The sequence below is a fragment of the Prionailurus bengalensis genome, chromosome X (genome assembly GCF_016509475.1).
Source record: "Prionailurus bengalensis isolate Pbe53 chromosome X, Fcat_Pben_1.1_paternal_pri, whole genome shotgun sequence".
NCBI classification, from domain to species: Eukaryota; Metazoa; Chordata; class Mammalia; order Carnivora; family Felidae; genus Prionailurus; species Prionailurus bengalensis.
Window position 1 is genome coordinate 53,004,668 of NC_057361.1, and position 22,665 is coordinate 53,027,332.

At 47.0% G+C, this 22,665-nt stretch overlaps 1 protein-coding gene across 8 annotated transcripts; it reads right to left on the reverse strand.

Annotated features, from left to right (window-relative positions):
- Positions 1 to 808: 808 nt before the first annotated feature.
- LAS1L (LAS1 like ribosome biogenesis factor) lies at positions 809 to 20,219 on the reverse strand. Of its 8 annotated transcripts, none has more exons than XM_043571038.1 (14): positions 19,874 to 20,217; positions 18,979 to 19,104; positions 17,930 to 17,999; positions 17,075 to 17,156; positions 16,054 to 16,242; positions 15,621 to 15,667; positions 14,675 to 14,784; positions 12,830 to 12,915; positions 12,401 to 12,451; positions 11,888 to 12,094; positions 11,390 to 11,537; positions 5,688 to 6,178; positions 2,738 to 2,888; positions 809 to 1,197 (listed from the first exon to the last, which is right to left on the reverse strand). In XM_043571038.1, the coding sequence occupies exons 1-14, from the start codon at positions 20,062 to 20,064 to the stop codon at positions 1,065 to 1,067; spliced, it is 2,082 nt and encodes a 693-aa protein (XP_043426973.1). In that variant the 5' UTR covers positions 20,065 to 20,217; the 3' UTR covers positions 809 to 1,064. The 8 variants fall into 8 exon arrangements, with proteins under 8 accessions (XP_043426973.1, XP_043426971.1, XP_043426974.1 ...); XM_043571036.1 differs by having other exon boundaries at positions 15,958 to 16,242; XM_043571039.1 differs by lacking the exon at positions 18,979 to 19,104 and having other exon boundaries at positions 15,958 to 16,242.
- Between the last annotated feature and the right edge of the window lie 2,446 nt (positions 20,220 to 22,665).

The window sequence follows — 22,665 nt, forward strand, 5'->3', positions numbered from 1 at the left end:
CTCGGCCCTATAGAGATGCACACTCTCTTGCTCAGCTATCACTCTCCCCAGAATTGATAATACCATAGCCAGACTTTACCTCAACCTCCACCCTAAAAAAACACAAAGAACTTGTGGCACACCAGAGCTACCTTAGGGCACTTAGCAGAACATCAGGTTATAATTGGCAACTTTTGTCTTTTCTCACAGGCAGAGGGCTCTGAACATGATTTATTCATCTCAGTCTCTTAGCAGCTCAGAGCCGACACAGTGTAGGCACTCTTGAGTGTCTGAGGGAATTGGGTGACCACAGAGAAGGAGCTCTGGGTCACTCCATAAGATATTCTCTGTCTCCAATGCCTACTATAGTAAAGTCCACTCTATCTTTCTTGGCCAAAGGAATGGAAAAATAACAAAGGATTCTCTTTGGCTTTCATTAGCTGTTTAGTCCCCAGTGAGGGTAAGCAAGGAAATGAACCAGAAGCCTGCTAGGTAGCATCAGGAAGGCCTGGATCTTCCCACTGTCAGGGAGGTTCTGAGCAGATTCGCCTGATGCTGGCTGGGCTCTATAGACACCAATGCCTCGCTTATGGGGCCTAATGCTTCTAAGTAAGCTGGCCCCATGCTACAGGTCATAGAAATGAAAATGGTTTGAATCAGGAAGAAAGTATGAGTGGGGCCTGGTTGTGAAAATGACTAGGGGTAGTGGGCCCAAGGGGCAAAAGGACCAAGCTTCTGCTTAAAGTCCTGTTATGATCCCAATTTCTCTGCCGCCCCCTAGAATAAAGGGAGAACTACACTGGTTTGTCCCAGCACACATCCCCTCATCTAACAAACATCAAAACTATTTATTTTTTATTGTTTCTCAGAACAAAATTAAAAAAAAAAACAGTCAAAATTCCACTCTGATGGAAAGTTGAGCTGATACGGCTGATATGGACTGTCTTCCAGGTTGTTTCATGGAGCGTCAAATGCACTGGGGGAAGAGCAAGGGGACAAGAAAGGCAGGAGTGAGGGACAAAAGGGGCAGGGAATGGGTTGTTGCCCCAGCAGGGCTGAATAAACACTTTGCACAAGAATGGGTATCAGAAGAGCTGTAGGCCAGTTTTGAGTCCATGCAGCTGGCCCTGGCTCCAGAGAAGGCCCTCCAAGTTGCTGCTGCTGTTGCTACTGTTGCTGCAGTTGTCACTGCCCATGCCACAGCTCAAGCCAAGGGTGCTGTGGAGAGAGGGGGGAGGGGTCAGTCAGGGAAGGAGGCAGCTTTAGGCTCTAGAAGGGCTAAGGGTATTTGATTCATGTGTGTCTATGGAAAGGACCCACCCTCCTGCCTAGTTTTACAAAGAAGAGTATGGAACAAATCTGAAAAACTATTTCAGATGGCCCCAGGGATAGTTTTGCCTTCCCCTCAATTGAGATGGAGGGAAGGAGTAGAACTTTTCAAATGAAACTTTATTCAGAGCCCCAGTATATAAACCAGATCAAAGCAGAACTATTTCAGTTGAGGTAGGAGGGAGGACCCGTAACCACCCCACCCCAGGAAGATATTGAAAGTGGCCATCTTAACAGGTCTTTTTCCAAGGCCTTACATCTTGGGGGCCCAGAGTACCCTGAGCTGGATCCCTCCCACCTCCAACAGCTGGTTAAGGCAGCCAAGGCCAGGACTGGGCTACAGGGCTAGGCCCAGATCCCATCCCAGGATTGCAAGGTTACTCTAGGGAGAGGACTGCCTTCTCCCTCCCTGGTGCTGCTCAGAACACTCATTTCCCCTGCTTCCTGCAGATCAAAGGTCCTTCCAGGTAGATGAGGGTGACAGCTGAGAGCAAAGCCATCATCCTCCCCTCAGGCAGATCCATGGTTACACTACTGCAGCTGAAACCCTCAGAGATGATCTAGTCCCATCCCCACCCATCGTCTGAGGCCCAGAGATGAAAAGGGACTTGCTCAAGACCACACAGTCAAGTCAGGGGTGCAGCTGGGGTGGCATGCTTGCTCCAAGAGGAAGCCCCCCTACTACAGGAGGTATGGGAGCTGGGCCAACTCCCCTTCCTTTTGGAATTAACAGCTCTACCTACCCACACTTGATACCGTGGTGCTCATCAAGCACCTTATTCAGCCTTATTCAAGGGGAGAGGTCTCTCAGACATGTGGGCCCCACTCCCAACTATAGACTATCTGGTTTTCCCAGCTGCCTCATCTCCTCTCTAAGAGGCCTGCTGTCCCCTGGCCTAGGACAGAGAGTCCATAGAACTGTCTTGGCCCTGGCCTGTTGCTGCGGCCCCTGGGTTCTATAGCCCTCTCCCTGAATGTCCAGAGGAAGACGGGCTCATTTCCCAGGGAGTGGGCAGGCAGCACAGGGGAAGACCCACAAAGGTCTCTCTCTGGTGCTCATAGGATTCTCCCAGTCACAATGGCCCCGCATTCCAGAATGTACAAGCCCTCTGGACGGGCTCCTTTGTGTTACCAGCAGAGACACACACACACACAAACTGGATGCAATCTGAGAGGGGTGCCAAGCCAGCTCTGTGAGGCTACCTCAATACCACCACCAACCTCGCCCCCCACCACCAACTAGGGACTGGGAATCCTGGAAAATGCCCAGCCAGGGACTGGAACTTATCCATCACTCACTTAGGCCCTGACTGGGGGAAGCTACCTTCCCCACCCATCTTGCTTTGTGTCTCTCCCTTCCTCCCTCCCTCCCTCCCTCCTGCAGGAGGCAGAGAAAGGGATAAGAATTCCTGCTGCCATTGGCACTCACCCAGTCTTGCATGTTGGGGGTTCCAGCCGCTGCTCTAGCACAGGCTGGTCCAAAAGATACATGGTGTCATAATTTTCCAGCATAAGCTCTGCTGGGTCCTCAGTCTGACCTGGCATTAGGCCTAAGGGAAAGGTATCCCATCGTACATCTTCTGTGAAGCCAAGGGAGGAAGTAAAAGTGGGTTGATTAGATAGTTCTCAGAGTGGTGTACAGGCCTAACTACATGGTCTACCCACCCATTTCAATTAGCCTCTCAGCATGGGATTTCTGTGCATGTCCAGCCTTACTCCTGTCTCCATCATTTCTCATGAGCTACTCTCTACCTTCACACTCCCCACCCCTTCCATACTAGGCTATTCACTCTTCATTGCCCTTATCCCCTCTATGTGTTCACACATACCCACACATGCCACCACAACCTACTCCCAAGTCCACACATGCCATGCACACAACTAAAAACATATTTGTTCTCCCACCTCCCCAGATATGTCCCCAACATAGACATAGACAAGAACAACTTCTTCAGACCTGGCTGTATCACTGCCTCAACTTCTCACCTGCTCTGTACACACATATATTCTGGAGAGTCTGGATACTCCAGAATTCCCACACCGCATCCCCAAACCCAGATACCTCAAGAGTATGTGAAAGGCCTAGATTTCCTGCACATCTACACACAATCCCCACCCCCAACATGTCTGAATGCCACATTTCTTAGTGGCCTTGCATTTAGATAGATACACACACACACACACACACACACACACACACACACACACCCCACCTCAGAGTGTACTCTCTCTCAGAGGTATTATACTCCCCCCGTCCCTTTGCAAGGTCTTACTGCCCCCAGATATACACACACAGAACATCCCTTACCTAGGAAAGGGGTGTCTTATTGCATATCCCACTCCCCACTGCCACCTAAGTATACACACTTAGGCATATAGACTGACCCTCCATTCAATGAGTGCTCCCAGTTTCACTCTGCCTCCTACACCTCTCATTCACAGGAATACAAGCCAGAAATCTTAATGTCTCTATATCCCCAAATATGTGTATGCCCACACAGAAGCAGCAATGGAAAGAGGGAGAATAAAAGACTTTAATATCCTGCCTTTCCACTTTCATAAACCACTCCCCTACCACCCCAAAGAAATTCCACTTTAGAACAAACCATATCAGGCACAACCCACCCCCTCTGTCCTACCACTTAAACACCCTTTACATAGTATTATAGTAAAGCCTCATCTCCACCCTTACACTGGTGCATCCAGTGTTTTCAAGCAAAGCCTTCATGAGCTCCTCCAAGTAGGTCCAATTTTAGGCCTTCTGCATCTCCTTGGTACCCTAAAAGTTCTCTGTAATAATGCCCTGGCATTCTGGACTAGCTTTTTATGTTATCCACAGAACCACACACCCTGACTCTTCTCCAGGAAGGAAGTTGTGCCTATCTTAATGACCTGTGTTGCCCTATAAATACAAAGATGCCTTCGCACACAGGGACCACTTTCCCCATGTCTGTCACTGACCCGACCATCTTCCCTCCCCTCCCCATCAGCAGCATCCCCAACCCTGTCTACATCTGGCCCCTGCCTCTCTAGCCTGACATCCGTGTACATGTCCCTCAGTGACAACACAGACTACCTCTGGATGGCTGTCTCACTGCCTGTTCTCACACCTTTATACACCCACCTCTCATTGCAGAGATACCCCTCCCTCACAGAGATACCTTCTGTCTCCCTTAGGTTTCATTGACCCTGCTTCTTCTTCCAAAAACATACATGACCATGTGTACATCTATGCACAGATTCATAGCATCCACTTCACAATGACTTGACAGTCCCTACTCTCTCTTTCTCACATACTCATACAATTCTGCCTATGTCAATGCCCCTCCCATTCAATATTTACAAAGATCCCAAACACGGCCCTCCTTGTACTAAGGAGTTCTCTGCCACCATGCCTTTCTATATGCAGCATGTGCAGGCAGGTAAACAGACGTAAACATGTTCCCCTACCCCTAGCACTCAGTGCCTTTATGCCCCAGACCTTCCACACATGTCCACACAAGAGCAAAGGCTCCACCTTTCCCCCTAAGTTCCTTCACTGTCTTCCCCATCTCTCCCTATTGTTCCCTAACATGCCTACCCTATGCCACACCCAGTCCCAGCTGTTTTCCTTCCCTCTTTCAGGTTCCATAATACTGACTGCCCTGCATCTACCCCTGCCTCCACGGTATACACATATACACCAAAATGTTCTTTCCTTCAGGATCTCCCTGCCTCAAGGTTCCTATCCCCTAACCTAAACAAAGGCACTCAAAACACATCCATTAGCAGGAACAGATTCATACACCCCCACTTTCTTATCACCTAATTCTTTCTTTCCCCCTCTAAGCTTTGTCCCATTAACTTGTATGCTCACCCCAAAGCCACAACACTCCTTATTTTCGCTCTTCTGCTTTCCCTTCCACTTCCTCTAACTTAATACCTGTTTTCCTTCTCATATACACAGCAAAATTCTGTCTCATCACCACCCAGCCCTCATGTGTCCATACACATTCACATATAAATAGGAAGCATTATTTGTCTACCTGCTCCTGGATCACTGCATACAAAAAACAAATGCAGAATCATATATATCCACCCACCTCTCACTTTCTCCTCTGTGTTCTGCTGCTCAGTGCCCACACCCACACCATCCCCTCTAAATGTGTTCTCTGCATGAAGCATCCAGTAGCATGATAGCTCTTAGGGCCTGGAAGCTTACATACTGTCTTAAAGGGGAAGAAAGCCAGGTGCCACCCACACACCAGATTGCCTCCCAGACCTGCCTCATACTGGCTAACCTCTGCTACTTTCCATCTCCTCTAGGGTGGAGGGAAACCTCAAGAGCCAGCCAGAGAAGGAAGATTGGTGTGAGAGAAAGTGGGTACCAGGCTTCTTACCAGAGCTAATTTGCCATGCAGAGCCCTGTAAAGCTCCTGTTTTCTGGGCCAGGAGCCTGGAATTCTCAGCAGTGGAAGACTCCTCAGCAGAGAAAGGCTCCACTTCCATTCTCTCCTCCTCCTCCTCCTCCTCCTCCTCTTCATCATCATCATCTTCATCCTCCTCCTCATCCCACTTCTGGTCATCATTTTCCTCTTCCTCCTCCTCCACCTGATTTTCCAATACCTCTTTCTCCTCTTCATTTTTCTGGAGATCATTAAGGCTGCCCTGCTCCTCCTGCTGCGGGGGTTCTTCAGATCCAAAGCTGGAACCAGCTGGTTTGAAGCTCCAATACAGGCTGTCCAGTGTATATGGAGACTTCCCAATGGGGGAGGCCTCTGAGCCCTCCTGTACTAGGCTGTTTTCTCCACTCTGGGTGTAAATGGAACAGATTCGCAGCAGCTTCTCCTGCTCCTCATCTGGCAGGACCTGTCCCATGGCTTTGAAGACACTGAGCAAAGGGAGGGGTGGGGTAAGAAAGATTCAAAATCTCAAGTCACTTTATACCCCAATACTACATGGTTTGAAGTTGGTCTCTTGAGTTTCCAGACCTGCCTCTGAAAGGCAGTGCAGAAGAACATACAAAAACAGAAAGGGCCCAGGGACCCTGAACAAGCTCTGGGATTCATCTCTGTAGCTCACTTCAATTCTCAGTAAAATGAGGATGGCACTTGACTTAAAGGGTTGTTGGGAAGAGTAAATAAGATAGTTCACATAGAATGCCTGGCATAGTGCCTAGCACACAGTGAGTGGGCATGTAATAAATGATAGCTATTAGTCTGTACTAAATGCTGTGTAAATACACAAACTAGGCAGTAGACCTACAGGGCTGGACATGGGAATGGCAGATCCCTCTCTTCCAATGGCTTAGGTGAGCAATTTGTCCTGAGCTTCAAAGATATGCCTGGAAGTGTGCTGAGCAACTTATACATGGAATACAAAATTTGATCCCTTTTCAGGAACAACTACAGCCCAACCTGGAATGGAGGAAAAGAAAAAAAGTCAGTGGTTGACAAGACAAAGCAAGATGTGGGGTGGGGAGGCCACATGAGCACTGCAGACCTTGGGCACTACAATAGCTGAAGAGAGGCAGAGAGCACAGGAGGGCAGGAAAGATCAAGGGAGGGCTTTATACAGAGACAAAAGTGAGCACACTGTACTGGGTACATGTAGCGGGAGTAGCTTTGCTCCAGGGGAAGGGCTGTGCTGGGGAGCTGTGGGAGAAAAAGAAGACTGCAAAGGTTAAATGTGCATGTTGGGCACAGGGGGTCACCTGATGACTCTATGCACAGCTGACGGCTCCACCTCTGAAGATCACCATGGTGCCTGTGTAGAGGATGGCCATGTGGAAGATAGACTAGATGGGGAAGCCTGAGGACAGGGAGACCAGGGAGCGAGTGAGGGTTGACCTAGGGCACTGACTATGGAGATGAGAGGGAGAGAAGCCACAAAAGACAGACAGAGTAGGGTTTGGTGGCCGGATGGTAGGAGTTGGGCAAAGGGGAGTTAAAGATGATGATAGTGTGCACATAAAGGACGGTGCAAACAGCAAAACCAACAGACACAGAGCCAAAAGGAAGGAGAGCTCCTGGGGAGGAAGAGGATCAATATCCCTTGTACAGCCTCATATAGAACCAGGCACCTGGTCACTGCTGAAGGCATGGAGTGGACAAATAGTTTCCTTCTAGGGGTATTGAGTTTGTGAACTGTGGGTCATTCATGGAGGTTGTCATATGCTCAGCAGGCTATTTGACCACATATGATCTCTGGTCACTGGGGGTAGGGCTGGGGACTAGTGACTCTACTGGGACACCCTTTCTGCATGGCTAATTTCATTACTCCAAGAGGACACTGGCTCAAACTGAACTGATATCAGCTGGCTGGGAGAAGTTCTTAAAAAGTTTCCAGCCTTGGGGCACCTTGGTGGCTCAGTGGGTTAAGTATCTCCTTTTGGCTCAGGTCATGATCTCGTGCTTCATGGGTTTGAGCCCCACATCAGGCTCTCTGCTTTGCACACAGAGCCCACTTCAGACCCTCTATCCCCCTCTCTCTCTCTGCCCCTCCCCCACTTGTGCTCATGCTCTTGCTCTGTCTCCAAAAAAAATAAAAATAAATAAAAACTTTAAAAAGTTTCCAGCATTTTTGGAGGAAAAGCCAGAGAGAAACTCACTGTGGTCCCTTAGTATGCTTAATAATGAATATTCCCAGGCACTTGATATTGGCAAGATGCTGTATCACCACTGTTTATCATTACCCACATGCTATCTCAAGCTGTCTAGTCTAACCACTGAAGTGTGGGGGTGATATCAATCTTAAAATGCATCTCTCTCCTCAGGTTTGCCTGGTCATAGGTCAGGTTGTGGAAAGAATGTGGATTTTGGACTCTGTCCCACCATCAACAAACTGTGTGACTTTTGGATAAGTTACTTCACTCCTCAGCGTCTCAATGTCTTTCTTACCAAATAAGAAGACTGTTGTGTCACATGATATTGCTTCTACAAAAAGCACAGCACTATGTCTGACAGTTATTTGCCAGTGGTATCTTTTATTTTTTTCCTCTCAGGAAAACAAAGCCAAGTTCTGTATGTGCCTACTAATACATACTTTTTGCAATTGTGCAATCTAATGGAACATTCAGTGTAGAAAGAGACAGGAGTAAGGACAGGATATCTGGATTCTGGTCCCAGTTCTGACTTGCAGACTTACCACTGACTTGCAGCATAATAGCTAGGGTAATCCTGTGTCTCAATCTGTGTATTGGGTGATTAGGACTAGATTCACTGATTATCTTGGAAACGCAGAATATGTGCACAAGGAGTCGTACCCAAGTAAGTTGCGGTTACTGCTGGTATGTGTCGCATCCCTCTGGTATGCCTGGATTGGGAGAAGATCTCTGTGGTCCAGACTTCTCCAAGACCAGCAGCTTCCACTCTTCAGGCACTTAGGATTGGAAAGTACCTTAAAGGCCACCTATCCAAACCTCCGCATGCTGGTCTTTTCATTCCCTCCCCCCATTACATTCACATGCCATGGTCTTTCTAGACTTTGAAACTTTGTTCATTCTTTTTCCTGTTGGAATTTCTCAAATGCCCTCACTGTCATGCTTTCCTGAACCCTCCAAACTTTTTTGGTTCTCCTCCCAGTGTCCCACCCATCCATATCACTTCTCTTTAGAGCACACACATCTGTCAATTTAGCTGTTTGGTTCAGTTCCATCTCCTGGAGGTCTTGTCCTGGCTGACATTCTCTATAAAGCCACATTTTTTTTCTTATAAGCTACCACTGTACCAATGCCATCAGGTTTCAAGAAAGACTTGCTCACTCAATGGAGGGATCAGGGGACTAAGAGGGTCTTGGCATCCAGACTCCCACTTCAATTAGTCCCCGGGCACAGAGTTAGCTCCCACCAAAGACAGCACTGCCGTCAATGAGACAGCAGAGTATAGTTTAGTTCAAGAATGTTTACTGAGGTCTATTTAGGACCTGGATCTACATGGTGTGTTAGGGCACAGATGGCTAATACAGAGCCCTTACCTTTGAAAAGCTTAAGTCTGATAAAGGGAAGGAAACACTATGGTAAGTAGAGATGGTAACACAAAATCTCAGATTTTGAAGTCAGCATGACAGCATATATAGTGAAGATAGGGAGCAGAAGAGGATTACTTCAGGATTGGGTTAGGAATAAAATAACCAATTCCCTTTTGGCCTGTGGGCTATCCACGGGGACATGTCTGACACACAGTCAAATATAGGAGGGTGGATCTTGGGGGTAAGGCCAGGACTAAAGAGATTTGGGCCTTGGTACTTTATAGGAACTAGGAAAACAGCACAGGCATTTTAAGAAGGGAGTAGTAAATAGCCATAATGCAGCAACAGACAAGAGTTGACTGGATTTGGTAATTTGGAGGTCGAAGCAGTTTTGGGAGTAGATGTCAAATTATAGCAGGTTGAGGAATAAGAGGGTAGTGAGGAAATCAAGACTATTGAGTATAGACTACTCTTTTGAGATGTTTTGATGAGGGAAGGAAGGAGTGATAAGCTGGTAATAACCCAACACAAGGATGCAGGGTCAAAGGAGATTTTGCTTGTGTTACTACTGTTTTAAGATGAAAAAAAAAAAAAAAAACCCGAGGCATGTTCATAGGTTGAAGATTAAGAGTGAGTAGAGCAAAGGAGAGGCAGGGGTAAGGGCCCAGAGATGCTGGCAGAGGTGGCTCCAGGGCACAGGTGGAAGAGCAGGCTTTGAGGTGGGACAAAGCCACCTCATCCCAAGATTAGCAAGATGGTTGAATGTAGCCGCAGATTAGTTCACGAGGACTGGACCTCAGGTTGAGGGGGCCCTCCTGGATGTTTTCCTGTGCTTGAGGAAGCTGGGGTGAAATGGGAGAGGGGGAGGGGCTTGAGGTCAGTGGTAAGGGTTTAGAAAAGTGGGGAAATGGGAGAGAAAGTGGGCAGAGAACAAGTAAAAGAGAACAGTTCAGACAAGCTGAACTGAGGCCTGCCTGAGATTAAAAATCATACTGCTGTAATGGCATCATTCCACAGTGATATGTGGTTTTTTCCAGCAGAGCTCAGCTACCCAGGCTGAAGAATGGGGAAGCAGAGTGAGTCATATCAATCCCAGCTCAGGGGTTTGCAAGTCAGATACACCAAAGGATGGGCAGAGCAGAGGGTCCTGATCATGAGTGGTTGAAGCAATGAACAAAAGATAGGATGGAGGGGAAGCAAGGTTGAGGGAGAGAGGAAATGGAGGAATGGAGGTCTGGATGCAGGCAGAGGGCTAACATCATGGGATGCAAGGATGAGAAAATGAAGGTCAAGAGGTTATGGTCACTGAGAAGAATGTTGGGATGTCAGGTTTCAGAGGCAGAGGAGCTCTGAATGATGGAAATGGGTTGCTGAGTGTAGTGGAAAATGAAGGTCACTAGAGTTGAAGAGCTGAAGAGTATCAGATGAGACACTCAAATGAAACAGATATTGCTCCAGAAAGCAAGAAGATAATTGTGTGCTAAAGGCTTCCATGAGTATGAGGGAAGTGACTCAGGGTCAGAATATGACAGAGAAAAGGAAAGGGAGACAACCACAGGTATTTATAGGAACCAGTGCAATATTCAGTTTGACTATAGCACCCAGGGTAGACTGGGTAAAGGGGAATACAGGAGGTATGGTTACCATGATAGGTTGGGGCAGAATCTGAAAGATGTTTGAATGTCAGGCTAAGAAGCCTAGAGGATGGCAATAGGAAGCCACTGAAAATCAGTAAGCACCTATGGAAGGCACACAAAGGAGAGGCATAACAAAGGAGAACAGCACTGGGCTCAGAGTCAGAAGACTGGGTTCAGTAATAAACAGCAGCTACCATTTATTGTGCACTTACTCTGTACAGGCCACTGTGCTAAGGACTCTGGGGGCGGAAGGGGGCATAGATTATCTCATTCATTCTCATACTGGACTCAGTTCAGCCAGGTCTTAAGCTGTGTGACCTTAGGCAAGAATACCATACCCCTCCCCTATCTGGGACTCAGATCTCCCACCTGTTAGAAGGAGGGGAATGGGATTCAGAGTCTTTTGCAAGAGCCCTGTCCAACTCTGCCACCCTAGGGCTGTGTGGCCCTGAGGCCAGGGCCTCACCCTCTTACCAGATGGAATTCAAGACACTTACAGCTGAAGGAGTTGGGAGCTAGCCCAGCAAGGTGAGCCCAAGCAGGACTCAACCACCCGGGGCCAGTCAAGGGAAGCAGAGCAGTTGAATAGCCTCCAGCTCCTTCTTGCTTCCCACTGGCTTGCAGAAAATCGGCGGGCATTCCGTCCTGACAGAGAAGAGAGGGTTTGAGGAGAAGGAAAAAGTAAGCCCCCCACCCAACCTTGTACTTTTAAAAGCTTGGCTCTGTCTCTCCCTATTCCCCCAGACTCCCCACTCTATTCCTCCCAATTGCTCAAGCATTTAGGCCCTTGTGTCCCAGACCGCGTTTAGTTGGCCCTGTGAAAAAAAAAAAGCTACAAGATTTGTCCACTGCTATTGTGGTGCCCTCCTGAGCAAGCCTAAACATTTAACAAGAAATGTGTCAGCCTGGTGCTATTCAGCTGAGAGCTGAGAACAATGGCAGATGCTCCTGCCTGGGCTGTGTTAGGCCCTGAGACTAGGGCCAGACTCTCTCACCAGTCTTGGTGTTAGCCACAATCAGTTCAATGGTCCATCTGAGGATGTAGGTGGGCCGGATCCCACTGTCCCCCAAGGTTGGCAGCTCGGAGAACATCCTCTCTAGCAGGGCCTGCGTGAAGGTCTGGGAGTGCAGACCCCTGAGCAGGGGCTGCCAGAATTGAGAAAACGGCTTTGGCACCAGGATGTCACTCAAGTCCATGTTTTCTGGTTTGTGAGGGACATAGGTTGATAAGGAAAGGGGAGGCAGGGGCCGATGGGAGACCGGGAGGGAGGAGAGGGAAAAAGGCAGGGAGGAAAGAAGAAAATGAGAGGGAGAGAGAAGGTGTAGAGGAAGGGGAAGAGAGAGAGGGAGGAGGGGGGCCCACCAACAACAGAGTTGCCACCAGAGAACAGAAAGAGAAGAGTAGAACAGCAAGGAGAGAAACCAGTTAGTATCTGGCAACCAACTGATTCAAAACAGAGTATTTAAAAAAAGCTCTGGTTCTAGCTTCAGCTTTGTCAATAACTCACTGTGTAACTTTGGGTCAGTACCTTCCCCTCTCTGGACCTCAGTCTGCCCATCTGTAACATGAGGATGTTGAACTAGATGACCTCACAAGGCCCTTCCAGTTCTGCTGTTCTAGCTCACTAGCAAGCGACTAAATCACAATTAACATAGCACAATAATAACATTAAGACTTATCCCATCCCATCCCATCCCATCCCATCTCATCCCATCCCATCCCATCCCATCCCATCTTATTCCATCCCATCCCATCCACCCCACCCAATTCCAGGCCACCTAAGAGTAGCCCAGAAACTGAGTATCAGTGGGGCTACTTGTCCTGCTTGTCTGAGACAGGCTTCCAGAGGCTATGGAATGGCAGGAAACAGCCTTGGGCCACCTAGCCACCAGTAAACACAGTACTCTAAGACTGATGTAAGCCCCCAGGACCATACCTTCATAGTCTATCTGCAAAGCTGCCAACTGTTCAAATGTGGGGATAAGAAAGCCATCATCCAGAAAAGCATCCAACACAGCCTCCCTGAAGCAAGATGACAATTAAGCCAACTAAGCAGAGAGAAGACCCTCTTCTACCCCCCACCCACTCCCAAGGCACCTTATGCCTCTGACTCAGGTGGGCAAAGCAGCACGGGGGGAAGCAAAGGTAACTGACAGTTGGATCTCATGCCTCAGCCTTCTGGGACAGAGGATGGGTCAGAGACTGGGATCAGTGGGTTCTGAACAAACATTTACCAAGCACTTGCTGATCTAATGCCCATAATGAGGGCAGTAGCAGCTGAACAAGCCTGAAAACACAGATGGAGAAAAGTCCCAGGCCCACAGAGAGTTAAATGACTAAGGTCACAGAGTCAAGGGCTTTTAGACTTTAGCTACTACTCAGTGTTTTTGTTTCTCTTGACAGTCCTCCAGTCTCTTATCCTTCCTCTTCTACATGGTTGCCCTCTTTCAGATCCTAGAAACAGAAACTTTGGGGACTCAGTTGCTGGAGTAAACATAATCCTTAATCCCAGGGACCTCAAGAACCTAGAACTAAGTTATAGAGGTTGAAAGTACAGCTTTCACCTCATGTAGCTAAAAGTGAAACCAACAACAGCCAGCTGTATTCTCCTGAGCGAGCAGTTTCTCCAAGAGAGGTTCCCCTAGCTGATCAGGCCTAGAGGTGGAACATGAGTTCCCAAGGTGACTCAATGCCCAGAAGCATTGTCAGATCATGTTGTCATGCTCAGATCCCTCCCTCTACCAGACTTGAGGTGGAAAGGGATATCCTTCCATCCATCTCCCACCTCCTCAGGTCAGTATCCAGGAAGAGCACTTAAAGCAGCCAGCCAATTGCCTGCTCAGCATAACCAGGCAGACATTACAATACAGAGGTACAGGAATAGTTGTCCCAGCTGCTGGGTGGCCTGTGCTGAAGGGTGCCAAGAAACCTAGGGTGGGCAGACACTGATAAAACATCTTTGGAACTAGTAATATCCTGGGAATGAAGAAGACTCTCAGGGCAATCCCAACCTCCACTGCAGGCTCCCACCCAGGCCCACCCTACCACATATACAACCTTTCTAATACTCTCTGTTCCATCCCATATTTCTTCCAACTCTTCCTAGTTTGGAAGGCCTAGCAATGCTTTCATTGGTTCTTAGTGGAAGGTTCCCCAAAGTCCTTTCCAGGTGAATTTAGGTAGCAAGAGCCAAGAACTAGGTAGGAAAGGAATGGATAGACACTGTTTGTCTGCTCTGGATTGAACTGAGCAGTATTTTGAAGGTAGGGGGAAAATAAGGCTCATGGCCACACTGAGCAGGGAAGGACTTACTCTTTCAAAGAGCCAGATCCTGGGAAGGCCTCTCCTTTGTTCCCCTAACCACAACTATTCAAGGGATTAATACTCCCTGATTGCAGTTCAAAAAGATCTGCAGTGCCCACCATATCTTTTACCTCAAAGTTGGACAAAGGCTAGACAGTGAAGTGGTAAAGAGATGAAAGGCTTTTCCTACTTGCCCAGAGCTCCACATGCCACTTGACACAGAGGAACAAAGCTGGCCAGGGGACTGATGACAGCAGACATTCCTATCTCTGGTCATTTTAGTGATTCAGAGTAGGCAATCTCTACCTGGTAGCTGGGAGGGCCAAGGGAAGGGGGTCATGCAGAACACAGGTCACCCCACAGGGGATCAGGATTATCCCTACGATTTCCTTATAGCAGAAGTTGGCAAGCTGGGATATGGAAACCTATTTCAGTGAGGCGGCTAGAGTAGGCAGCCCCTAATTATCTAGTTACACACCTGTTCTCACATGTAATGCCCTTGAGCTCTGCCAGGATGCATTCTACAGGTGGAGACAGGTTGTTCCATGCCTTAACAGCCTGAGGTAAATACCTAAATTTCTCAAGCACCTGCCAGCAAAGAGGTTACCATGAGAAAGGTGGTTCAGCCAGGCAACCCTCTCCCACCCTTCAAGGATCCCTTCCCATAGGACCTCTCAGTACCTCCCTTCAGGGGTAGGACCACAACTCCCTTACTGACCCCACAATTAAAATTATCCTGACCTTCAAATGCCAGACTTTATTTTCTTCTTCCATCTCCCTCCTCCTCTTGAATTTCCTGTGGCTCCCAATCACCAGACATCCCAATACTGAGATGTACAGTGGGGCATTTTGTTGGAATTGGGCCAGAGACAATTGGGCCCAGGAATTAGGGGAAGCAATAGGTTATGGAAGAAAGGGAATCAGATGACCAAGATTCGAATTCTGGTTCTATCGCTAACTACATATGTGACCTGGGGCCAGTCCCTTCACTAATCTGTGGTTTCAATTCCTTCATCTGTGAAAAGGGTCAAGCTGAATGGTTTCTAAGCTACCTTCCTTCCTGCTAAAATAGCAACCCTCAAGTTCACCTGATCTAGGAAAGTTCCTGGGTGCCATATGCTTATCAGCCGCAGTACTGCAGGACTATGCAACCACCTATGCCCAGTTGTTCCCTACCACCCAGTGGGGCAGATATCCACAAACTTCCATCATCTGCTCTCTTCCATCGGTGTGAAGCATCAACAAACTGTATTCTGCTTCTCTTGTTTCCTTCCTAGTTCCCCCCTTTCTCTTTCTGAGAAGTTCTCTCAAGCTCTGCCACTTTTCTTTCAAATTCCTTCTCAGGATTTCTCTCAGGAATCTGGCAAGAAGGAAGAAATGGCTGGGGCGAATGAAAATACACCAAGTCAAGGGTGTTTTCTTACCTTAAACTGCTCCTCTTCGTATAATACCAGCAGTTCTCGGGCTCTTTCTGAAAACAGAGTATGAAAAGATAGGGCAGCCCAGCCCTCTGTTCCTCATGGGACTGTAAGTCCTTCTCACCTTATTTCTTGAGTTGTAAATTTGGAACTAGAATTCTTGCCTCTCCTACTTCACAGGGTTCAAGAGAAATGGTATGTGACAGTAACTTTTTTAAGCTAAAACTCACTACAACCCCAGAGGATTTGCTGAGCCAGGGAAATAACCAGTGTCAACCCTAAGTCTGAGCCCTCCAGACTCTTGAGCCCCTCTATACTGCCTCTGCCCCCCAAGGACACCTACCATATAGCTCTTTATGTCTCAGAGCCTTTTCCCAATGTGAATCAACCTCTTTGTTGCTTTCACTGTTTCCATCAACCCTGACATCCAGTTCTGCACCTTTCCCCTTATCCTTAGGCTCTGTTCTCTGTTCTGTGATGTCATCAACAACAATGTTTTTATCTTCCTCTTGGTCTTCTTCATCTGTCTCTTCCTTATCCTCCTCCAACTCCCAGGTTTCTCTCAGGCTATTCTCCAGTTGGCGGCACCAGTACGTCTTCTGGAGCCAATTCAGAACAAAATAACAGCCTAAACAAGGGGAGGAAGAAAGGAAGTGTCATATGACTAGCCATAGGCAAAGAGCTCCTAGCAGGCCCCCAGTCTCATAAGCATTATGGGAAGACCCCAGGGAAGAGGCTTAACTCTAAGAAGGCACACATCTCAAATATCTAGAAGCAGCCATTCTTGCTCTGGGTTATCTCCCTGTTCTTTGCTTTCTCATGCTCACCAGCAACTTTCCTAGAAGAAACTAATACCAGTATTAGAGATGGGATGCCAAAAATAACATAGGGCTGGCAAGCGAGAGAACAGGGACCCAGACCCACTAGCTAGTTACATGGCCTTGGCTGAGTCTCTTCTCTTTTCTAGATCTCAGTTTCCCCAACATGACAGGACTAGGCTGAATCAGTTAGGATGGGGTGTCTAAAGAACCTCTGGGTTCATGACATTTGATGGCTCACACCTCTCAACCTGCCTTCCATTCCCCTTTAGGCAAAAAATTTAAGGGGATGCCAAAAATTAAAGTAACCAAGATATCAAAACAGGATCAGAATAGCATCCTGCCAAGCCATAGTGGAGTCTGAAGCAAAAGGAAAAATGAGTAATGGTAATCCTGTCTTTACTTAATTTTTTGATATTTTGTTCATTGTGGGGTTTTCCACATTAAAATGTTATTTAATTCAATTACTGAGCTTTTGACACACACTTAAAGTTTGTGCCCAAAACAAGTGCTTCACTTGCTTCTCCCTAGTTCTGGCTCTGACACCAGTTAAAGACCCTCCTCCTTCTCCCTCTCCCCACAGTGCCACCCAGTCCAGGCTCCTGGACTTAACTATGATAGATATACTTCCTGAAGTCTCACCTCTGCGGCAGTCATTTATATGGGGCATTTTCTTGTGAGTCAACTCATGGCGAAGTTCAACAATCCAATCCGGAATGTTTACCTGATTGTAAGGGAAGTGTGAGTACAGAAATCAGACAATATTAAAGTTGGAAGGGACAACAGAGATGAATTAGCCTGGCCTCCCTGCATTTGACAGAGACATTGAGGTCTTGATGAGGTTCCAGTCTTAGTGGCAGAGCCAAGATTATAAACAAGGTCTCCTTATTCTTTTTACTCTGTGTAGATGATCTTGAAAATCAGGAAAGATATCTGCCTCCCCCAACCACCAATGACCCTCTTCCAATAAAGAGATTCCTATGAATGGGCATTAACAATCACCCCAGCCTTCCTCTGCCTTGTCTGTATTAGTCTGAATCCTTGGGTACCCTTTATCCTTCCTCTCTCTCTCCCATACCCCTTTTCAGGAAGTTCTCTTGATGACTGAGAACCTGCCTCAGAGGCTGGGCCTCTACACACCTCACATACTCAGGACAGGAATGTCAGGCATTTTCATGCTGATTGGTTGAGTTTATCTCCTGCCTCAGACTGCCAGCTCCCAGAAGGCAGGCATTGTGACTGCCACCTCTTTCTTGTCCTCACCCAGTGGAGTATTCCAGTGCCTTAGCTTCACTGGCCTACTCCAAACAAGCTGGAAAGGCCAAGCCACTGAAGATAGCAGCCATGAGCAAGGGAGCAAGTCTGCTACTTTCAAGCTGGAGGCTGAGGCTCTGGGGTTCTTGCTTGGCTTGGCTGGTAGTGGTGGGATGAGCTAGTCTGACTGCATGCCCACATCACCCCATGCCCCATTTAGTAAGGCAATTTTGTCATACACACCTCCTGAGCCAGGAACTTGAGAGGGAGCTTGACAAACTTTGTCTTCCTCTCGGAAATGAGATTCACAAACCTGGGGTTGGGGAAGAAATAAGTGGCATAGCCCAAGGAACTGTTTTACTCAAACCAGTAGGGCTTCAAAACACCTTGCTGAGTTACTGACACCTTGCATTTCTACAACCTTTCCAATAACTGTTCTGTCTTGTTCTTATGACTGGTATCAGCCAGCACAGGGATGTCTGCCCTGTACTGAAGCCATACAGATGAATAAGATACTGCTCTGGCCTTGAAGAGGTCAGTCTAGGATAAATATTCATGGCACGACATAACATACTATGCTAGATAATATTTTATAAATGCTAAAACAAAAGACTACCTACATCAAATGATATGGGGAGCCCACCTAAATGATGGATAAGATAAAAAGAATTAGGGAGGACCTCAATGCACACAAAGGAAACAGCAGGAGATGAACAGACTTCAACAGACGAGAAAATTCAGTGGCAGCCTTTTTCCTGATGTGTATGAAACAGCTAGAATCACTCTGAATTACTTTGTAAATCAGGAATTCCCTGCCCATGTGTCCACTTCAACTCAGCAACCTTTCAGTGTTCATGGACAAAAGGGGAACATGATGGTGCTAGGTATATATGAGGGAAGGGTTGAAAAGTCCACATTAAGTCATAGCCAAGGACATCAAACCATTCAGAGAAGTTCATCTGGGTAAAGGGTAAGAAAAAAAATTAAATTGTCAAAGCTGGAAGAGATTCACTGAGATCACTTGGTCTAAACCACCTCTACCCCACATTCCAGAAAAAGAAGGAAAGAAAAATGGAGGATAGAAGGCTCTCAGGAAAAAAAAAAAAAAAGAGGAATGTGTGTTGACAGGGTGTACCAAAAGCTGTCAAATCAAACAACCACAGCGTGACCCATACAGAGGGACACATGGGACTTTTTGTTTCAGGTAGCACATAAAGCCAAGCTTTGCTTATCAAGTGTACCCCCACCCCCATTCCTCTACCCACCCCCACTCCTACCCCTGTAGATCTTACCTGACCAACGCCATGCCATAGAGCAGTCTAAGTTCATCAGTGCCCAAGCCACCAGTTACATCCATGAGCTTACAGCGTACCAGGTCAGCAGTAGAAGCCACTGCCAGGGGAAGTTCGTTGCCTAACCTAAAGGGCCACAATCCAGCACCATCACAAAGGTCCCTTACCCTGATCCACCCTCCCCCTCAGAACCTAGGTTGCTGTAAGTTATTCCAATTATATAACTGAACTGGCTCAAGAGTGCATGACAGGACACAAATCAAGTGGGAAGGGGGAGGATAATGTCCCTAGGATCCAATAGTATACAGCACATGAGAGGCTGGCTAGGGTATACAAAGGACACCTAACTGCTAGGCAATCAACCAAAAATTAAATGTGGACATACCTCTTTCTTTCACTCTACAACTTCAACTCATTCAGTTAGAGAAGACCTTATCCTTTGCTCCCCAATCTTACCAACTGGACTGAGGCGCCCCATTCAAACGTGGTTGTGTTAGTAAGCACCCCCACCCCAGCTCAATTCAACTCAGAAATACACCCTAGGTTGTTAACCTACTCCTTAAACCCTGGCTCGGCAACGCTGGTCCCTACAGCATCCTCCCCAAGACGGAAGAATGTAAGGGTTAAAGCTAGATTTAACAAGAGGGTGGCTGAGGCACACTCTCTCTCTCTCTTTCTTTCTTTCTTTCTTTCTTTCTTTCTTTCTGCAAACGGGATTAGTACCAAAACTTGGCTGCTTGACTTTCCCCCAGGCTCTTGGGAAAGGGGCAACGCCCAAACCACTCATAAGGACGTTAGACATTTAGGAGATTATAGAATAGGGCCTTTATCAGAATCCTACAAAGAAGAGTTGAGGCTCCACCAGCTTGCAAGAGGGCTGAGCCTGCATCCATACCTGCTTCTCCACACGGTGATGCGGTTCAGGGCGTACCGCTGCAATTTATGGTCGTCACAGAACAGATATACCATCACCTGATCCCACTCGGCCCTACTGAGCCAGGCGACCACGATGCGCTGGGCCCCAAGTGGTGACGACCCTTTCTCTTTGACGCACTTCCCGCACCACGCACTCCACACGCGATCCATCCCCTAAGGACCCACACCTGTCCAGGCCCCCGGATTCCCACCGGACACCGGCCTGCAGGCCCCCAGATTCCCACCGGACTGCAGGCCTTGTACTGGACCGAGCGGCTTTCAGTTCAACGTGCTACCCTCGCTCCAAACCACCGCCCTGCCAGCAGCCAATGGAAAAGCGTGACCCAGACGCAAGCCCGCCTTCCAGAGTTAACGTGGCAAATCGTAACAAGAGGGCTGGGGCCAACCTAACCACAAATTGGGGGCACAGCCTCGCCAGCCGGAAGTGTTCTTTTCTCAAAGCAACCGTACTGGCTGCAACCGTTCAGCCTCAAGGTTCCGCTAATTCCCTGGCTGCTAATGAGCTTCAGTCCCAGACCCTGAGGACGCGTCTAAACTTCGGGAGGAATTTGTTTGTGCCCTTTGGCAGGCAGGGGAAAGATCTTGGTCATTCTGTGTACTGGGATGCGTTTGTAAGTATGTTTTCATTACAATGAATCAGCACCTGACCCAGAAAAACACTATGGACACTGAAGCAAGACTACAGAGAAAATATTGAAATATTTAAATTTGGGTTGAAAAATCTGCTTGGTTTTCTCATCTGTGCAGTAAAGGGCTTAGGCTGGGTGATCTCTAGATTCTCGTCCATAGCTGGAAGTTGTAGGATTTTACTCTGCCATCATTCCGCTGCTGTGTTGGTTTCAACATCCGCATAGGTATACTTAATTTTTCTGCATAATTTCTTAGGATAATGGAGTTGCGGGGTGTGGGGGAGGGATTTTATGAAGCCCTTCTGACTTCACAGGATGGCTAAAATGTGTTCAGGGTTCTGCTCCAATCTTACAGAAGTTGTTTTCCAATCTAACACTTGAGGGAGAACTACTGATATCAGTCTTAACAGCATCTCTTTGAGTAGCAACACAATCCAATCCGATCTCCCTATGTGCTTTCTCCAGCCATTTTCTCCTAAGATGTGGTATTCTCACATGGTTCAGGATCTTGGCTGCTTACAGGCAAAGACAGGGAGATTGATTATATGGTTCCTTGAAATCTAATCCAGTCAGAGGAGCTGCCAAATCTAAATCATTTGTGAACATTTTGGGGGTTTAGAGGCTAGTTTTGGATAGGGCTTTTCCATAAACACCCCTATCCTTCCCCTTTCATTCTCCATGAAGTTGATGGTCTCCCTATTTCATGTGTTCCAAGAAAACTTGACCAAAGTACATAACAAGAGTACCATGTCTAATATGTGACAAATGAGGCTTGATACCTGTTGAGAATTAGGGATTTCTGGGTCAACAAGTGTGTTAAGTAGTGATAGCTTTGAGGAGGCACTATATTAGTTTCTTGTGGCTGCTTTCACACATTTCCACAAACTTGGTGGCTTAAAACAACAGAAATTCATTACCTCACAGTTCTGGAAGTCAGAAGTCCAAAATCAATATTATTTGGCTGAAATTGAGGTATTTTCAGGGACATAGTCTCTCTGGCTGCTTTAGGGGAGAATCCATTTCTTGTATTTTCCAGCTTCTGGTGTCTATTGGCATTCCTTGGCTTGTAGTCACATCACTCCAGTCTTCAAGGCCAGCATCTTCAAATGTCTCTCTGTTCTATCTTCATTTCACCTTTTCTTTGTTTATGTAAGATCTCCTACTACCTCCCTCTACTATATGTGATCACATTCAGGGCCAATCTGGATAATCCAGGATAATATCCCAATTTCAAGATCTTTAATTTAGTTATATGTGCAATTAAAAATTTAAATTTATTTAACCATATAAAGTAGCATTGTTCCATTTTATTTGCTTATTTTACCATAGAAAGTAACAGTCACAGGTTCCAGGGATTAGCATGTGGCTGTCTTTTATTTGGGAAGGTAGGTGCTTTTTGCAGCCTACCAGACGTACTATGGAATCCATCCTTGTCACATGTTCATGAATTCTAAAAATCCCCAGGCATGTGGTTCTGCAGGACACCTCCAGCTGTACCAATGGACTTTAATTAAACAAGCTCTCTCCAAATCTAAGGCATTGTCTGTGAAATCTTAAGGCCTTAAAGAGGTCCTCTCTGAATCATGTACTACCCCCCTAACTGGTCTCCCTGCTTCCATCCTTTACACAGTAGTCTCATAAAATGGAACCTCATCTTGATAGAGTAATAAATTCCTGGATTATTTTCCTGAAATAGTAAGCATTAAATGGCTTTTCAAAGGTTTTTACAATTTGGCTCAAACCTACCTCATGTCCAGTTATTCTTTTTAAAACATTGAAGTTACAGCTGGTCTCTGAATATGCAAACCTCTTGTAAGCCTCTGTTCCCTTCTCTATTATGTTAGCACTATCTGGAAAGCCTTCTTTTTTTCCCTCTTTCTGGCAAGCCACCATTCATCCTTTAAGATTCAGGATCATTTGTCAAATCCAGTTTTCTGAAGCAGAGTAAATATGTCACGCCCTTCTCTGAACCCCCACACCACTTTGTACATCCTTCTACTGGAGGAAGGAAAAGAAAGGAATGCTTGCTGAATGCCTACCATGGGCCAGGCCATATGCTAAATGCTTGAAAACATTGAACTTTGAGCCCTGGGCTCGAAAAAAGGAGCCACAGTTGAGAAAC